The sequence below is a fragment of the Dreissena polymorpha genome, chromosome 1 (assembly GCF_020536995.1).
Source record: "Dreissena polymorpha isolate Duluth1 chromosome 1, UMN_Dpol_1.0, whole genome shotgun sequence".
NCBI lineage: Eukaryota > Metazoa > Mollusca > Bivalvia > Myida > Dreissenidae > Dreissena > Dreissena polymorpha.
In genome coordinates, this window is record NC_068355.1 from 73,884,503 (window position 1) to 73,903,387 (window position 18,885).

General features: G+C 33.7%; 2 protein-coding genes and 1 long non-coding RNA gene across 5 annotated transcripts in view; 1 reads left to right on the plus strand and 2 right to left on the minus strand.

Moving 5' to 3' along the window:
• The window catches only part of LOC127835242 (SH2B adapter protein 1-like), a 53,094-nt gene extending 48,133 nt beyond the window's left edge, over window positions 1-4,961 (minus strand). For all 3 annotated transcript variants that reach the window (XM_052361592.1, XM_052361585.1, XM_052361578.1), the window contains exon 1: window positions 4,043-4,961. In XM_052361592.1, the coding sequence (XP_052217552.1) occupies window positions 4,043-4,864 (822 nt within the window). In that variant the 5' untranslated portion in view covers window positions 4,865-4,961. The remainder of the gene's footprint in view (window positions 1-4,042) is intronic.
• Window positions 1-18,885, plus strand: part of LOC127835293 (sulfotransferase 1A1-like) — a 368,467-nt gene that overhangs the window by 153,929 nt on the left and 195,653 nt on the right. The window lies entirely within an intron of this gene.
• LOC127835387 (uncharacterized) lies at window positions 14,063-18,439 on the minus strand. The gene is made up of 2 exons (XR_008028508.1): window positions 18,313-18,439; window positions 14,063-15,322 (listed from the first exon to the last, which is right to left on the minus strand). It is a non-coding gene; the product is annotated as an uncharacterized LOC127835387 (long non-coding RNA).

Here is an 18,885-nt window from a genome sequence, read left to right on the forward strand (position 1 = left end):
TGCAAAAAAAAAAAATCGGTAGTGGGGGGGGGGGGGGGGGGGATTCTTGGGTGCGATGGTTGGAGGGTATTCCAAAATTAAAATAATAAAAATAAATATTTGTGTATTTGTGTTTTTTAACCGTTTCAAAAAATAAATAATTGGGGGGGGGGGGGGGGGTAAAGTGTGAGGGTTATGTGGTGGTCATTTGTGAGATGATCTTAAAAAAAAAAAATTAGGGGGGGGGGGGGCACTGGGGATGGTTTGGGTGAAGTCTATTGTGGTATGTCAGGTAAGAGTAGTTTTGTCAAAGTATCAATCAAATCTAATCATAAATAAAGAAGTTATGGAAATTTTAGCAAAATTTTATAATTTGACCTTGAGAGTCAAGGCCATTCAAAGGTCAAGGTAAAATTCAACTTGCCAGGTACAGTAACCTCATGATAGCATGAAAGTATTTGAAGTTTGAAAGCTGAATAGCCTTGATACTTTAGAAGTAAAGTGGATTGAAACACAAAATATAACCATATATTCAAAGTTACTAAGTCAAAAAAGGGCCATAATTCCGTAAAAATGACAACCAGAGTTATGCAACTTGTCCTTTTAATGTACCTTTATGATAGTTTGCGAGTGTTCCAAGTATGAAGGCAATATCTATGATACTTTAGGGGTAAATTGGACCAAAACACAAAACTTAACCAAATTTTCAATTTTCTAAGTATAAAGGGCCCATAATTCCGTCCAAATGCCAGTCAGAGTTACAAAACTTTGCCTGCACAGTCCCCTTATGATAGAAAATAAGTGTTGCAAGTATGAAAGCAATAGCTTTGATACTGTAGGAATAAAGTGGACCTAAACACAAAACTTAACAAAATGTTCTAAGTATAAAAAGGGCACATAATTCTGTCAAAATGCCAGTCAGAGTTACATAACTTTGCCTGCACAGTCCCCTTATGATAGTTAGTAAGTGTTGCAAGTACAGGCTTTTTCCGCCCTATGCCACGGGTCCGAAATTCGGCCCCATTCCCAATGCAAATCTGGTTGTTTTTTTCCCAATTGAAAAAAAAAATCCCAATTCAAAAAAAAAAAAAAAAATTATTTTTTTTTTTTTTTTTTTTTTACCCTTTAAATATATAAGTTGACCTGATCTGGTGTAGAAAATAGAAAGTATTGCATAATTAAATTATCTGTTGCCTTGAGAACTGTAAAATATGTTAATGATTATTTAAGACTTTCCTTTTTTCCTCAAAATCCAGCGCTTCCCGCGATTTTTTTCACCTCAAAAAGGCCAAGCCTTTTCCCCAAATTCAGATAAAAAAACCTGCACTAATCACACATGTTCATAATAATTTGTAAAATTTTAATAATAAGTTATCAAAATAGTCTTTATTTACCAGTTAACGGCTTCTTTGAAATATAATAAACACTTTTTTTAAATAATTTACATGCGATAATTTTTCCCAATTGAGCCAATTTTGCGATTAATTTTTTTCCCAAAATGGGGGTTTTCACGACGCGAAATTCCCAAAATTCCAGTGTGGCGTTTTCCCAAAATGGAGCGGAAAAAGCCTGAAGTATGAAATCAATAGCTTTGATACTTAAGGAATAAAATGGACCTAAACACAAAACTTAACCAAAATTTTCAATTTTTTAAGTATAAAAAGGGCACATAATTCTGTCAAAATGCACGCCAGAGTTATCTAACTTTGCCTGCCCAGTCCTCTCATGATAGCCAGTAAGTGTACCAAGTTTGAATGCAATAGCATTGATACTTTCTGAGAAAAGTGGACCTAAACGCAAAACTTAACCGGACGCCGACGCCAAGGTGATGACAATAGCCCATATTTTTTTTTCAAAAAATAGATGAGCTAAAAACGGAATTTCGGGAAAAAAACCTACATGATCCCTATTGTTGTGTCGCCTGCTACAAAGTATAAACTGCGACCAGGGCTTTCCACAAGCCATTTAACCATCCTTCACCGGGGCGCTTGAATTTCGAAATCAGAGTCCCCGGGGCGCTTGAAATTTTCTGATAAGTGTTTTTTTCAGTAAAAGAAAGTGGAGATGGTAAAAATATCAAAGTTTCTCTATCAGTGTATCAATATTCCCCGTTTTAAAAGAGCACTCGGTACCTACATGTACTTTCGCCATAAACACCACATGAGGTAATGGATAATCCACTGATAAGAGAATAGCATGACGCGCGTATCGATTATTCTAGCCACATTACACAGTCATTTAAATGCTGACAAGGATGTATCTGGTAACTTTCCAGTAGTCAAACTGTGATGTTCATCGCCCAATTGGTTACGCGAATGCTTATGAGGGTAGGGTTAACTATCGACCATTATTTTTGATTGACGTCGGGCATGAAGTAAGAGTTTATCGCAGCTTGATTAGCAAGAAGTTGTACCATTTATGTAATATAAAACCAGTAATTAGTACAGTACAGTACATTGAAGACGGTTTTGGGCATGATCATCACACCTTTTTACTGTAAACAAGTGATACCTATGACTCATAATTAATACGAATAATTAATTGCAAGTGGTAAACAATTAATTACTTATAGCGAGAATGTTGTGCAAATGACTCCTGGTTACAATTATGCCGTAACAATTAAATTCCAGTACATGTATATTTCATCATGTCCATTTATAGAACTGATTCACCTCGTTTTTCTGACATTCATTCAACACGTAATGCGCTTTAACAAATTTTCGTTGAATTAATTACCAAACTTGTAAATGTTTCGTCCGATAATTGATGGCTAGAAGACTGATGATGGCAACCGGTTGTAATCCTCGTGGACAACGCGAATTTCATTCATAATTCCATCAAAACATTTATTCGACTGGTAAAGACTTTAAACAAAATATCATTAAATTCATAACGCAACTGTTAATATTTGTTGAAATCTCAAATGGGAATAATTAAATTTGTAATATAAAACCCATTCCCGTAAGACAATGTTAACGCGTTTTTAATCCGAAACATACTTCCGAATGTTAATGTAACCGCAACGTTAAATATTTTTGCTTCAAATTAGCAGTGCAAATTTATTTTGTGTAGAATCTTTTTCTCAATTAAAAAGAGTGTGAAAATTAGGCAGAATGTACAACGTAGCGTCATTTGCATAGAAAAGCGTGCATGTATTGAGCGTTTTAACATGCACACAACAGGTCAGGGGATTGACGCATGTTCAGAGGCAATATATCATCAAATCTATAAATAGTCACTTAAAATGTATTTGATACTATAGAAAAATGACAAGGTTTGAGTTAAAGAAATAATTGATAGCTTTTATCGTAAATATTTACCAGAAAGTGATTAATAAAAATGGAATTAACGGGATTATCTGGTAATAAATAGAAACTTGAAAAGTAGTAAGCATACAGTAACAGAGTCGGGTTGAAACGGATGTATTGGGGAATCGTTCAAGTCAGAATTTTACTATCTGTGCGGGAAAGTTTTAAAACAATTAAACAATATAAAAAATTATATATATTTTTAAATGACTGGGGGATTTTCTTGAAGAGTCATAGCGCACCAAATGATGTCTTTTACGCTGTTTTCTTTGAGTTATAACTCACCACAAAACGTGAATTGACAAATGAAAAAAAAAATCAACGTCAAGAGGTGACACCCCTCCCGAACCACCCCTATCAGTCCCGGGGCGCCTGACAAAAATCCTGTGAAAAGCATATATCTGACTGCGACATATAGAGATCACTTCTCAATTGTCTGTATGTTTGTCACAACTTTTGTCATTCAGAATATGCCTGCAATAGACATGTATAAGGTCAGGAATCAGGCATACACCAGAATACGCCATTTGATGCTCAAATTTGAAAAACATTCCAGAGGAGGCTCCCCGGACCCCCACCAATGGAAGGGGGATACCTCCTCCCATACCCACCCCCTCCGCCGCCCCCATGTCAATTTGCTTCTGACGTCCCTGATTTAATTAAAGCATATAGGTTGGTGAAAGATAGGCCAAAGTCTTGTTAAGATTTATTTACATAACCGGACTTAAAATGTCATTATTTCTGTATTGTATTACCTTAGGTGGTGAGAAAAATTCCAACGAGAAATCTTTGTCTGTTTGGTAAAGCACTAAACGGGTTTTGTCCCATTTAGATTTTCCTTTAGAGTCTTCACCATTTAAAACATAAACAATGCCTTCTTTTTTAACTTCATCAGCAGCATGTGTGAACATTGGCAACTTGTGTTTTGATTCTTTTTGGCGTCGTTTGCTGCGTTTTAACTGTTTTTGATCTTGCAAATATTTCTCCTTAGAATAATTTTCATTTGATCCTGAAGCTAATTCCACCTCATCTGATCCTTGTTTAAACAAGTTTCTCTGTTTTCCAGTTATTTTCTTAAATGAAAACCTTTTTAACAAACTTCCTTTTGATTTGATTGCCGATCGAGATGGCGTTACACTATGATTGTTTCCAGATTCATCAAACACATCATCATGTGAATGCGTATTGTCAGAATCTGTAAAGCCCTCATGATTGGCAGAGAGGGCAAATGATTCCTCCTGACCAAATCCACCATTGAATTGAGAACTGTCATTGTTAGATTGACAGTCTGACCAACCAGTAGCACCTTCAATGGGCTGTTTGTCAGTTACCGAAGAATTGAAGGTAGAGTCATTTCGTAGTTTTATATCGAAATACTTCAGAAATAAGTCAACAAATTTCCGAGCGAAGTCTGCTGGTTCCCTTGGCCTAAATTCAGAAGTGGGATGGGCCTTCAGATACATAAGGAAGCTGGTAAAAAATTCTTCCGACGCCGATTTTGCATGTTTATCACAGAAATCCATCCAGCTTGGACGTTGCGGTGACCCCGCGTGTCCAAGATTGTAGGAGGCCATCATTTTAACATGTTTATATAAGTGTAGGATGGTATTCACAAACAAACCACAAGAAACATTTTCATATGTCAAACAAACCGGAAGAAAACAAATTATTAGATGCGCCCTACTGCGGCACAGGAATGTGAGGTTACGTTCAACGCTTAGCTTGGCGTGGGGCTTTTGTCGTTATTGCTGTTTCATCAAGTTTTGCGGTAACAGGAAATCGTATTTATGAAAAAAAACCATACTTGATTAAATATTGGATTATAAAAAGTATCACTTGAGAACTATTGTCATTTTAAGTTCTTGATCGCAAACTGTGTTTAGTTGTTTTTTAAGTTGAGTGACTTTTCGTCATTGAAACTATCAAGGAAACTGGGGTAAGGAAACGATCAAGGAAACTGGGGTAAGGTACTCTTCAAATATAGAAAATAATTAATACCCTGGTGTCCACCCTAATGGATGTGTCTCTTCTTGTAATATTAGTAATAATTGTATCATGTTGTATTATTTGCTTGTAATATTTTCTCGTGTGTTTATCTGTTCATGGAAGATATGCATATCGTTTTATTATTGTTACGTTAGGTTACCTTAGATGGTTTACCACCACAGGTCTTTGGGACCTCTGTAGTGGCCTCTTCTTCGTCCTCACTATTTAGTAGTCTCGGTGTTTTGCTTCCGGTTATTACATTATATTCACATTTATAATCATACATCATCGCGTGGTTTATCCAATGTTTATCCAGGCGTCTTTTAAATGTATCCGTGTTCTTGGATGTGACGATAGCACTTGGTAAATTATTCCATATGTTTACAATGCGGCTGGAGAAAAAGTTCTAGCGAATGTCACGTGCACATCTGTGTTTTAAAAGTTTCAATGGATGACTTCTATTTGTGTTTGTGTTCAGATTAAAAATTCCAACTGTTGTTCTTTTGTCATAGATATTATTCAAGATCTTGTACGTTTCAATCATATCCCCCCCCCGTAGTTTGCGAAATTTCAAAGTGGGTAGTTTAATAAGTTTAAGTCTTTCCTCGTATGACATATCCTTAAGTTTGGGTAACATTTTGGTTGCTCTACGTTGGACGTTTTCAATGCTATCAATGTCTTTAATTTTTGATGGACTCCATACACTGCTCGCATATTGCAGATGTGGTATTACAATGGACTTGAATAATAATCTGAAGCTTCTAATATCTAGAAATTTAAATGAACGTCTTATTAATCCCATCATTTTGTTGGCTTTATTTACTTGGTTTTGTATGTGTTCATCAAATTTCAATGTTGTGTTTATTGTGACACGAACATCTTTTTCATTTTCAACTCTTTCTAGAGAAACCAGGCCTCCTTCATATTTTGGCATAGTATATGATTTTATTTCTGGGGTTTTTGTTGAAATTTGCAATATTTTGCACTTGTCTGGGTGAAACTTTAACAGCCATTTGTCGCTCCATTCAAAAAGTTTATTCAAATCATCTTGAAGAATTAACTGATCATCTTTGGTGGAAATCTCACGGTATATCTTTGTGTCGTCAGCGAACATAAAAACACTAGAGTTCACACATGTTGGTAAGTCATTTATGAACACCACAAATAGGATAGATCCTAGTACGGAACCCTGAGGAATGCCGCTGGTGACATCGTGCCATTGTGAATAGCTCCCATAAACTTGTACCCTTTGTTTACGGTTGGTTAAAAAGTTCTGTACCCATTTACATGTTTGTTTGCTGATGCCATATTTTCCAATTTGTATATTAATCGTTTGTGTGGGACCTTATCGAACGCCTTCATGAAATATGTGTATATTGTGTCAATTTCGCCTCCTTCATCTAGTATACTAGTCTAGTGGTCCATAACTCTGAAAAACTGTAGGTTGGTTGATCGGGCTCCAATAAATCCAAACTGCTTATCACTTAATAAATAATTAGAGTTCATATGGTCAACTATCCGTTTACGAATTAAATTTTCCATCAGTTTGCAGATTACGCTAGTGAGACTGACTGGTATATAGTTTGAGGCTTTTATCTCCCTTCTTAAATAATGCTGTAATTTGGCCAATTTTCCATTCATTAGGCACAATACCTGACTTGAAAGAGCTGTTAAATATATGGCACATAGGTATTTGGATTATGTCTGACAGTTTTGACAAAACAATTGGTTGAACTTGGTCTGGATCGGGAGACTTAGATGTGTTGAGTTCGTTTAATAGGGTTTTCACTTCCTCTGGTTTAAATTCATCGTCACTTGACAGTCTCTCAAAGTTAATGTTCTCCATTTTATCAAAGTTTTCATCGGTTTCTTGTGTGAATACACTAGTAAAGAATGTTGCTAGAACATCTGCTTTTTCTTGGTCACTATTAGCTATAAATTTTTCCCCATCTTTCATTTCGTGTAATTCCGATATTCCACTACGCGTTTTCCGTTTTGAGTTGATATATGTCCAGAAATTTGTACAGTTAGATTTGGATGTCTCCGCTATTTCCTTTTCGTATTTTTTACGCTCCTTTGCTACTATTGATTTCACTTTGTTTCTAGTCCTTGTATATATTTGGTAGTTTTCTTCGCTGTTATGCTTCATTTACTTTTCCCATGCTCGATGTTTTTGCCTAATTTATTTTCTTATTTCTTCACTTATTGACACGCTGTTTTTCCTCACACTGCTCTGCCTTTTATGGTATGTGTTCGTTCATTGCATTGCTCAGTTTGGTCATAAATATGTCTATCATTTTATTGGTATCCTTGTTTTCCAATAATTTATCCCAGTCCAAGGTCATTCCTTCTCTTATTTTCTGAAATTCAGCTTTTTTATAGTTAAACTTGACTGTGTTCGTATTGGAATATTGAGTATAACATACAAAGCCAAATGTTATAACTAAATGATCACTATGCCCCAAGGGGTCTTGGTAATTAATGTTTTGTACATTGTTTGAGTCGTTTGTAATTATCAAGTTCAAAAAGGATGGTTCCTGTTCAATACGGAATCTAGTTGGTTTATCTGCTATCTGTTAAAAAAAGCAGTCTCTTATGCACTCCAAAAAAATTGAACTTACTGAATCCATTGTTTCACTGTTTTCCCAATTCATGGCTGGGAAGTTAAAGTCACCCGTATTTAATATATGGGTAAATGATTCTTCTTTAAGGATGCTAATTTGTCTTAGTAATGTGTTCAATAAATCGTAATTTTTTATATCTGCAGATGGGCTTCTGTAAACACATACAACTAATAATTTATCGTTATCTTTAAGATTAATCTTGATACAACAATATTCACTAAATCTGTGATTTATGTCAATTTCTACCGCTTTCAGTTCACTTTTTACAAAGATCACTATACCCCTAGAGTTTTTAACTGGAAAGTTTTCAGGAAACATATCGTATCCGTCTAGCGTAATTTCACTTTTCATAATTTCAATTCTGCTGTTTTTCGGTAAAGCTTCCGTTATCATAATGATGTCCGGCTTATCTGACATGAATCTAGTTTTAAACTCATCTAGTTTGTTTATAAAACTGTCTGCGTTAGAATACACACATTTCAGATTACGATTTTTATATTTATCACCACGTTGACTAACAGGCTACAACTTATTTACATTTTTAAAATGCTTGTCACCAAAAGAACTTGAAGGACCCAATTTATATACATTAGGATGCTTATCCTCACAATTAACAACATTTTTAGGATGCTTATCCTCACAATTTACAACATTTTTAGGATGCTTATCCTCACAATTAGTAACAGTATTGAACAAATGAACAGTTCCTTGTGCTTCTAGTCCTTTTAGGCGACTTTTACAATTTCTCTTGCCCAAGGTGGGCCCCGCACCAGGAAGTGGTATTTTCCAGGGTTGTCGTTGCTTGTTTTCTCCTTGGCTAAGTCAATGAGCTCCTTATTCTGCTCCCTTTCCGCCTTTGTAATGTCATGGGTCACTCCAATTTTGCTCAGAACATTCGTACAGTCCATGTTTTTGAGTTTATGTAGAGTTTTCAGCATTGTTTTCTTGTTTTCAATGTTTTTAAATATTACTCTTGTTGGTCTTGGTTTTTCAGATAGTTCACTTTTTTCCCCAGTCTTATTACGCTTTCATATCCTTCATGTTCTATCCCCAGAAAATCCAACAAGTTGTCGATCATTTTCGTGTCGTTTATTTTCCTGGTTGTTTGGTCCCTTTCGTCGTTTTCTTTCAAACCATGTATAATAATGTTTCTTTCCCTATTGGCGCTATCCCCGATCTCATAAGCCTGGTCCTCTACTGACTTTTTAATTTCTGATATTTTCTTATCCACTAGCTCGATCTCGAGTTTACTGGCCCCTTCCTGGACGATTGGTTGAGGGTTTGCGCTGATTGCTGTTTCCACAATTTTGGTTATTTGCTCATAGTCCACCTTTTTCAGCATTTCCTCTTCTAGTTTTACTATTCTGATTTCCATTTTTTCATGTATGCAGCACAAATATTGTGTTGTATATAATTTGAGAACTATTCATTACTTATAAACATTCTATAACTAAGCATTATTGATATTCGTGCTTTTACAACCATATAAAAACAGCATCAGTACAAACAATTGGAAAACTCTTTAATTTGATATATTGAGCTAAATGGTACCTGAGGCGCAAAGTTTGATGCGACACTACATAACCCGTTTCTTGGGGAAAAACACGTACTTGTTCTTTAAGGAGACGATCTTTAAAACGCTTCTGATATTATTGTCATTTACGTCGATCCTGATCGTTCGGTGGATTCTGTATCAACCATTAAATCACAACTCAAATTTCTTTAATTTTCCTACAAAATCTTTGTTTAATTAAAATATTGTCTAAAACAGAAATGTTTGAGACCTGTGATTATCATCTACCCGTTTTACAGCATACATTTGGGGAAATTTTAAAAGACGAGCCTTTTTTTACTGATAATCGTATTTGATATATTTCTTACATCAACGGGACATCTTGTGTGGTCTTCAACTATTTCAATAGCTTGTTGTCAGATATATTTACTTCGAACTTCTCCCGAACAACTGGTACTTCTAAATGGAATTGCCCCCCTCTCCCCACAATCACCTTTCTCCCTAAACACACAACACCATACCGTACCAACACTGAATATCTTTATGTCAAAAGCTGTCAATTCAAAATTCGTCTCACCACTCATGAATATATATTGAGTATATCAATTTGGATTCTAGTGTTTGGACTGATTGCGGGTCCCTGGACAAAACCAAAAGAAAAAAGGAAGGGACCTCGTAAACAACGAAATCACGCGCCGTAACGGTGATGGTTCATGGATTTGAAGAATGATTGATTGATTTTATTTGGTAAAAATACGAACATAACATAGTTACTACATAATGCAGACAACATAAAATATATTATCACAGCAATATACATAGTAAACCATGGAATGCACACACACAATATCAAGGATAACACAAAAAAGAGAAAAATGATTTTTTTACTTATTTCCATTGTGGTCCTTGATATTAGTGGCAGTAACCATGAAACAGTCATGTTTTAGATATTTAATAATGTATATGTATCAAATATGTACTGTTTAATATATCTAATATATTACTGATTAAGTTTGGACAAATATTACACATGTTCATTATATCACAGAAGTTGCTTAGGAAAATGTCACACTGCATATGTAGTTAATAAACACACTTTGAAGCACGCTAAAAGCTTGAGCATAAATATGAGATCCTTGCATCATAATGATCATAAGACTTAAATGTATTACAGTTTTTTAAAAGAACATAAAATAAATACTAAAAATTATAAATTTTAAATCTATAAAGACTGTAAAAGGTGTTTTTTGATGGCACCCTTGAAATGGTTAGATTTAGTTACATCCCTGATGTTTAGAGGAAGATTGTTCCATAAACTGATACCATTATTCTTTAATGTTTTAGAACCAAAACTACCTGCTATTGGTTTGGAAAAACGAGCAGAACAACATTAGATTTTATATAGCAATTTTATACTGTTTGTGTTATTAGGTTCAGTTTGACCTTAAATATGATTCTGAAGTTTTAGTGTGTGTGTGTGTGTGTGTGTGATTGTACTTTCTGAGTTAAAATTAATTTCGAACATACCTTAACCATGATAAAGACGCCACCAATGTGAACTCTAAAATCTTTAACAACATCGTCATATCCGTTATCTTTATTAGCTTCTTCATCTACCGTAATAACTCAGTCACTTAATAGACACTTAAAAATAATTATTGTTGTTCTTGTCCGAAAATTTAGGTACGGAAAATATTCAAAAAGTTCAGGTGTCCGAAAATTTAGAGACAAAAATTAAATATCCGTAAGTTATCATTATATTGAAATAAAAGCTATGAAACAATGCACAATAGTGTTTCTACTTTAAAATAAAAAAAAATCACAGCGTTGCATCCTCTTGCCTGAAATGATACAGAACAAAAAAGGAAAGTCATTAAACATACTGCTTCCTTAATAGGATATCATTGAAAATGCTGTTGCGTGAAGCGATCGCTGCCTACCGGTATACATGGATATTTACCCAATTACACAAATGCTATGGTCTTTTGCCCTGACCTTAATCCGTGCGTTAAACCCCACGATCAAAGTGTCATTAAGATAAGCGAATACAGTGCCGAAATCAAGTAAAATAGCGCTGTTAAATATATACTGTCCGAAAATTTAGAGTCATTTATGATAGACGAAAACGCGCATGTCCGAAAATTAAGAGTCACGAAAAATAATCTCTTTCATCATCAACTATATCATCATCTTCATCTCTATCTTCATCTCTGTCATCTACGTCGCTATCATGATCATCATGATCATCATAATCATGATCATGATCATCATCATCATCATCATCATCATCATCATCATCATCATCATCATCAGCAGCAGCAGCATCATCATCATCATCATCATCATCATCATCATCATCATCATCATCATCATCATCATCATCATCATCATCATCATCTCTATCATCTAAATCTCAATTATCTTCGTCTTTATCATCATCACTAGCATAACCTCTATCATCATCAATATCATATTCATCCCTATCATCATCTCTTTCATCTTCATCTTCATCATCTTCATCTGTATCATCATCACTATCATCATCTTTTTCATCATCTCTTTAATACTAATCTCTATAATCATCTTTATAATCTTAATCTTTATCATAATCATCTCTATCATCATCTCTATCATCTTCCTTTATGGCATCATCTCTATCATCTTCCTATATATCATAATCTCTATCATCATCTGTAACATCTTCATCCTTATAATCTTTATCTCTAATATTATCTCTATAATAATCTCTATCATCATCTATATCATCTTCATCTCCATCATCTTCGTCTTTATCCTCACTATCATAATCTCTATCATCATTGATATCATATTCATCCCTTTCATCATCTCTATCATCTGCTTCTCTGTCATCAACTCTATCATCATCGCAAAAAATACAAGTTGTATCAATCGGTAAAATACAACTGCACAGAAATAATTCCCGTATTATACTACTCGCTAGTTTTCCAATTCCGTATTACCATCCTAGCCGGACTACTTTTAGTGGCGTCACTTTGAATGCCGAAAATAAAAAGAGCATTCTTGCTTTATTATGAACGCTTAAAAACTCATTTTAAACTTAAATGATTCAAAGTTGTATATAATAAAAAGGAATAGTATGCAAGTCAATTGTTACAAGTGTTTGTATCAGTCTCGTGGCTTGCGCTATTTCGTATCACATTAGCTCGAGGCTCCGCCTCTCGTGAGATACGTCATCACACAAGCCACTCGACTGATACAAACACATGGAACATTTGACTAGTCAGGGACCTATACAAACAAAGGGATTAGCAACCTCGCGATATCCCGTTACAGCACGCAAAATAAACCGGTGCGCGAGATCAGGGACCTATACTTTAATCTCGATCGATTGGTCCCGGTGTAGCGATAATAAACCGGTGCGCGAGATTTGATAATCTCGATCGATTGGTCCCTGTGTAGCGATAATGCGGCTACACGATATCGATTGCGAGGGATTTCGCTTATTTAACGCGTTACGTTTTTTACGGATTCAAATTATATTATGTTAAATAAACAAGTACCTATTCGTTTAATTGTTGCGTTGTTGATCTCAAAATCAATCATTAATTAGTCTTATTATTACGCAGTATGTCAAATGGGCACCCAATTATCGGACTCTTTGATGAATATTAATTGCCGGTTGTTTCGCCAGGGTTAAATTGCCGTTGTTTATCGCACGTATGTGCATGTAAAAAAGACCGGTCTTTTAATAGAATTAAAATGTTACCATGTTTTGTTTAAAATAGCAACAACAACAACAACAACAACAACAACAACAACAACAAAATGTTTAAAATAGCAACATTATCAAGACATGTTAAGTGCAAACAACTCAAAATGTATAATTGCTCTTTTAACCTCCGACGCAGCAAATTTTCGAATATCATTTTAATATTTATTTGGACTCCCTTAAGTCATAGTGAACGTTGGAATTCATGGAATTTACTGAAAATGTCTTCTAAACATAAAAATTTCCTTTCATGGGATGACGACATAGATTTAGATTTGGTATAAGGTTATTATACTGATGATGAGGCAAACAATAAATCGCAAGCAAGCACGAAAGAGCTGTGCTATATTTGTCCTGTTTGTGGTGCGGAGTATAAAAGTGAATCAGGATTTCGAGGTCATGTCATAAAAAAACATTAACAGAATTTACGAGGTAATAAATATTGGATGCATTTTTTTAGTTCTGCATTTTGCGTACAAACCAAACAAAAAACAAGAAAGGTTTTCGTGTTTAAGTAGTTCTGTATATATATATATATATATATATATATATATATATATATATATATATATATATATATATATATATATATATATATATATATATATATACTCATGTTTTATTCGTTTTATTATCATATATATCTCGAACAATCAATATATAAAACAACATTAATAAATCAAATCCTCGCACATGCAAGTAAGATATCCAAAACAGTGGACACATGATACGGTGTAATAATGATGTGACAATTGAATCAGGCATTTACAGTTACTAGTTAAGTAAATAGTGTGTACAAAGGAGTTTAGTGTTTTATTCCTTTAATTATTTTCAAAGAAATGAATATAGAACGTGTTGTAGAATGGTTTTAACAAAATTATGGACAAAGATTTAAATGCAGTTAATAGAACATAAAAGTTTATTCTGACTTAAGCATGTTAAGCTAATCGTCATTTACATTACATTTACAATAACAGCATGCTTTTGAAGTAAATACAAATCATGCATCACTTCGAAAAAGTTCCTTTTACAATATAAGGAATAAACATGTTTTCGTGAGAATGTTAATATTGTTAATACATAGTGACCTGTCTGTACCAAAGTTCATAAGTGAAAAATATAATTATTAAATGACTTTTTTTAAACAAGAATTACATACATTAATATAAAATTAGGACACATATAAGAAAAAAATATGATCCCTGCATATAACTGCATAAAGTATATACTTGCATTGTTTTTTCATTCGTAATTTTTTTTTAGAAATGTAAAATTGAGTAATACTGACAATGTAAAAGCTGTATGATATACCTCTACCTATGCTACACTTAATTGTAGTTAAGTATAAGTAAAATCCCTGTGTTGACAACCTATACTAAAGCAAAACTATAGTTTATGTATAGCGATATGGTTCCTTAGAGTATATAAAGTACAATCATTTTATTTAGAGAGAAATCTATAAGTAAAATTAATAACTCCATCTATATAAACTAGTTAATTTCATTTATCTATATCCCTACATCGACTATCAATGCGAAAAAAAAATAATTGAAAATTCCACCTCAGGATTTCCTATGCAGACATCAAATTTTAACAGTCTTTCCTATAACACCAGAACATAAGCAACGCGATTGATATGTTGTGGCAGTCCAGTCCATATTTGGTGAGATCTCGGAATGCATTTCCGATGCACATAGACAGAGCACGTAAAATTACTCTTAATTTCAACCGATAACTTGCTGTCAGACTGTCATTTGCGTACAACTGTAACATTTGAATTGATTGCTCTAATTCCTTTACAACGAACTGAGATGAAAAATTTTGCAGTTTAAGTTCCACAGCAAAGTCTGAGAAGGTTGTCGTCTCCACCTCCATTTCTAGAAGCCCTGAACTACATTCCATCACATCAGCTTCAGGCTTATCATTGTTTGTCTCCTGGAAGGAGTCAAGCTCATATGTGGAGTCTTCATCAATAGCATAACTATGATCACTTGTGAACTGCACATTTTCACTTTCTGACTGGGTAGAAGAATCTGTTGTAGCTTTAATGTTCACCAGGGGTTCACTGGCAACATGGTTTTCTTCCTTTGGCTGTTCAGATGTTATGTAGTGGTACTTGCGTTTCACCGTAAGGGATCCTCTTTTGCGTTTTCTAGGCATTCTAAAAGCATAAAACAAAACATATTCTAAAAATCAGTTAATAAAATGTTTACACAGTCACCATCATTTATTGAAAACATGGCTTGCCACCATAGGAAGACTAATAGACTATGCCACCTTTTTCCACATTTTTCGAAACGTTAACGCAAAACCTAAACGCAAAGTGTGACGGAATTTCAGACGACCAGACAGATGGACATAAAAATGTACTTAGTTGTATCAACATATAAATAAAATTAATTGAAATATTTATGTAAGAATTCCGATTTTTTGCATTAATTGAATAACAATTATCTACACATTTCAGAAATTCTTAATAGAAGCATTAACAATGTGGAAACAAACTCTTGAAAATATCTCAGAATAAATGTTTTCTCCAATGATAAAGAAATATGACCTTTGCAATTTTTCTATTTTTTTTCTAGAATAATAGTTATTAAATTTATATTTAAAAAAAAATGGCCAAACATTCTGTGAATGAGAACGATTATATGTCTCGTGTTTTGAGAAAACTTGGCATAATGCATGTGCGTAAAGTGTCGTCCCAGATTAGCCTGTGCAGTCCGCACAGGCTAATAAGGACGACACTTTCCACTTTTATGACATTTTTTGTTGAAATGAAATCTCTTCTTAGCAAACATCATTGAAAATTCCACCTCAGGATTTCCTATGCAGACATCAATTTTTTTTTTCAAAAAATGCATTTAAAATATGCACCATACATTTCATTGAAATGTAACATTGGTACAAACACAAACAATAATAGAGCTTGTATTGATCAATCCCTAAGAAAAAGCGGAGACAAATGTTAATCTCAATTGTTTTTTTTAAATAATTGATTAAGGACTAATATTGTATCATCATTGAGCTTATACAAATCAAGAACTTTGCAAATAATGCAAATTAAATGTACACCACACAATGCACTGAAGTGTACAATTTGCTAATCCTTAGCATGCTGGGAAATTTGTCGTCTGCTAAAGTGTTGTCTGCTGAATTTCTAAAATTAGCATTTTCTTAGATTTTTTTCACAGAATACTTTCAGAATAGCAAACAGTTTGAATCCTGATGAGACGCCACGTTCTGTGGCGTCTCATCTGGGTCCAAACAGTTTGCAAAGGCCTTTAAAGTTTGATTCCAGCGCTGAAAGGGTTACGATACCAACATGAATAATATAGGGCTAGTATTTACAGAGCCTTGGCCCTTACGCAAAAAGCAATGACATATGTATACAAAACTGAAAGCGGTCTAACAATTAAAAAATGACTAAAGTTATACATGTGTATTGTCCTTTAGCTTATACAAAGTTATGAGTTAGTAAATAATGCAAATTAAATGTGAAACACACAATGCATTGAAGTGTCACATATCTAAAGATACCAACATGATTATCATAGGTCAATTATTGACCGAGCCTTTTGAAAAGAGCATTGACATACACATTCAAAACCGAGACTGGTTAAAAAAAAAATGACTAAAATTGTATAATCTCTGAGCTAATACAAAATTATGCCTTTGCAATTCATGTAAATAAAATGTGCACCACACAGTTTATTGAAGTGTAACATTTGCAAAAATACCAACATGATCAAAATAGTGCTACTATTGATGGAGTCTATTGAAAAAAGCCTCAACATATGTTGATAACACGTTTAACTAAAAAATTGAAAAATAACTGAAATTATATCATCTTGGAGCTAATACAAAATTATGCCTTTGCAAATAATACAAATAAAATTAGCATCACACAATGCGTTGAAATGTAATGTTTGTAAAGATACCCATAAGATTAATATAGGGCTAGTATTGACTGAGCCTTTCGAAAAGAGCCACGACATATGTTGATCAAACTGATAGTGATTACAAAATAAAAAAAATGACTAAAATGGTATTATCTTTGAGCTAACACAAAATTATGCCTTTGCAAATAATGCAAATTAAATTTGCACCACACAATGCATTGAAATGCAACGTTTGTAAAGACACCAACATGATATATATAGGGCTAGTATTGACTGAGCCTTTCAAAAAAGAGCCACGATATATGTTGATGAAACTGATAGTGGTAAAAAAAATAAAAAAATGACTAAAATTGTATTGCTTTTGTGCTAATTCAAAATCATGAATTTGCAAATAATACAAATAAAATTAGCATCACTCAATACGTTGAAATGTAATGTTTGTAAAGATACCAATAAGATTAATATAGGGCTAGTATTGACTGAGCCTTTCGAAAAGAGCCACGACATATGTTGATCAAACTGATAGTGATTACAAAATAAAAAATGACTAAAGTTGTATAATCTTTGAGCTAATACAAAATTATGCCTCTGCAAATAATACAAATAAAATTAGCATCACTCAATGCGTTGAAATGTAATGTTTGTAAAGATACCCATAAGATTAATATAGGGCTAGTATTGACTGAGCCTTTCAAAAATAGCCACGGCATATGTTGATGAAACTGAAAGTGGTAACCTATAAAAAAATGACTAAAATTGTATTGCCTTTGTGCTCATTCAAAATCATGAATTTGTAAATAATACAAATAAAATTAGCATCACTCAATGCGTTAAAATGTAATGTTTGTAAAGATACCCATAAGATTAATATAGGGCTAGTATTGACTGAGCCTTTCAAAAAGAGCCACGACATATGTTGATGAAACTGATAGTGGTAAAAATTAAAAAATGACTTAAATTGTATTGCCTTTGTGCTCATTTAAAATCATGAATTTGCTAACAATACAAATAAAATTAGCATCACACAATGCGTTGAAATGTAACGTTTGTAAGAATACAAAAAAACAATAGTATAGAGCTTTATTTGACCAAGCCTTTTGAAAAAAGCCACGACACACGTTTCTCGGATTATGGAAGTGTAAACAATGATACGCATGATTTGGTGAAAATACCCACCGTTGTTTTATAAGTAAATACAAAGCATAGTCGAAAACAAATGAAACAATAAGATGTATCAAACTCAACAAACCTTTGCAATGAATACTTCTGTGTTGGCAACACTTGGTTAATTTGTACTCTTATTATTTCTCGATTGCTTTGTCACGGTCTCGCTTTGTCAAAATGGCGGCTCTTAAAATTTGCCTCGAAGCGCGAAGTCTCGTTGGGTCGCAAGTCTCGTTCCCTTTTGCGAAACAACGCGATAGCTTGTTCTTCGGTTCAGTGAGTGTCTCATCCCTTTGTTTGTATAGGTCCCTGGACTAGTGTAATATTCCGTATATATCATCTTCATTTCTATCATCTTCATCTCTTTCATCATCTTCAGTCCTATCATCTTCATATATATTATCTCCATCTCTATCATTATTTCTATCATAATTTATATCATCTTTTTTATTTTTGTCTCAGTCATAAGCTCTATCATCATCGCTTTCATCGTAATCCATATCATCACGTGTAGCATCTCCATCTTTATCAACTTCTTTATTATCGTAATCTATTTTATCTTCTGACTTCAATTTCCAATTTTTTGTTAGGATATCGTTCACACTCAGTCAACAATATAAGTTTTTTTTACTGCTATCAGTGTGTAATATTTTAATCC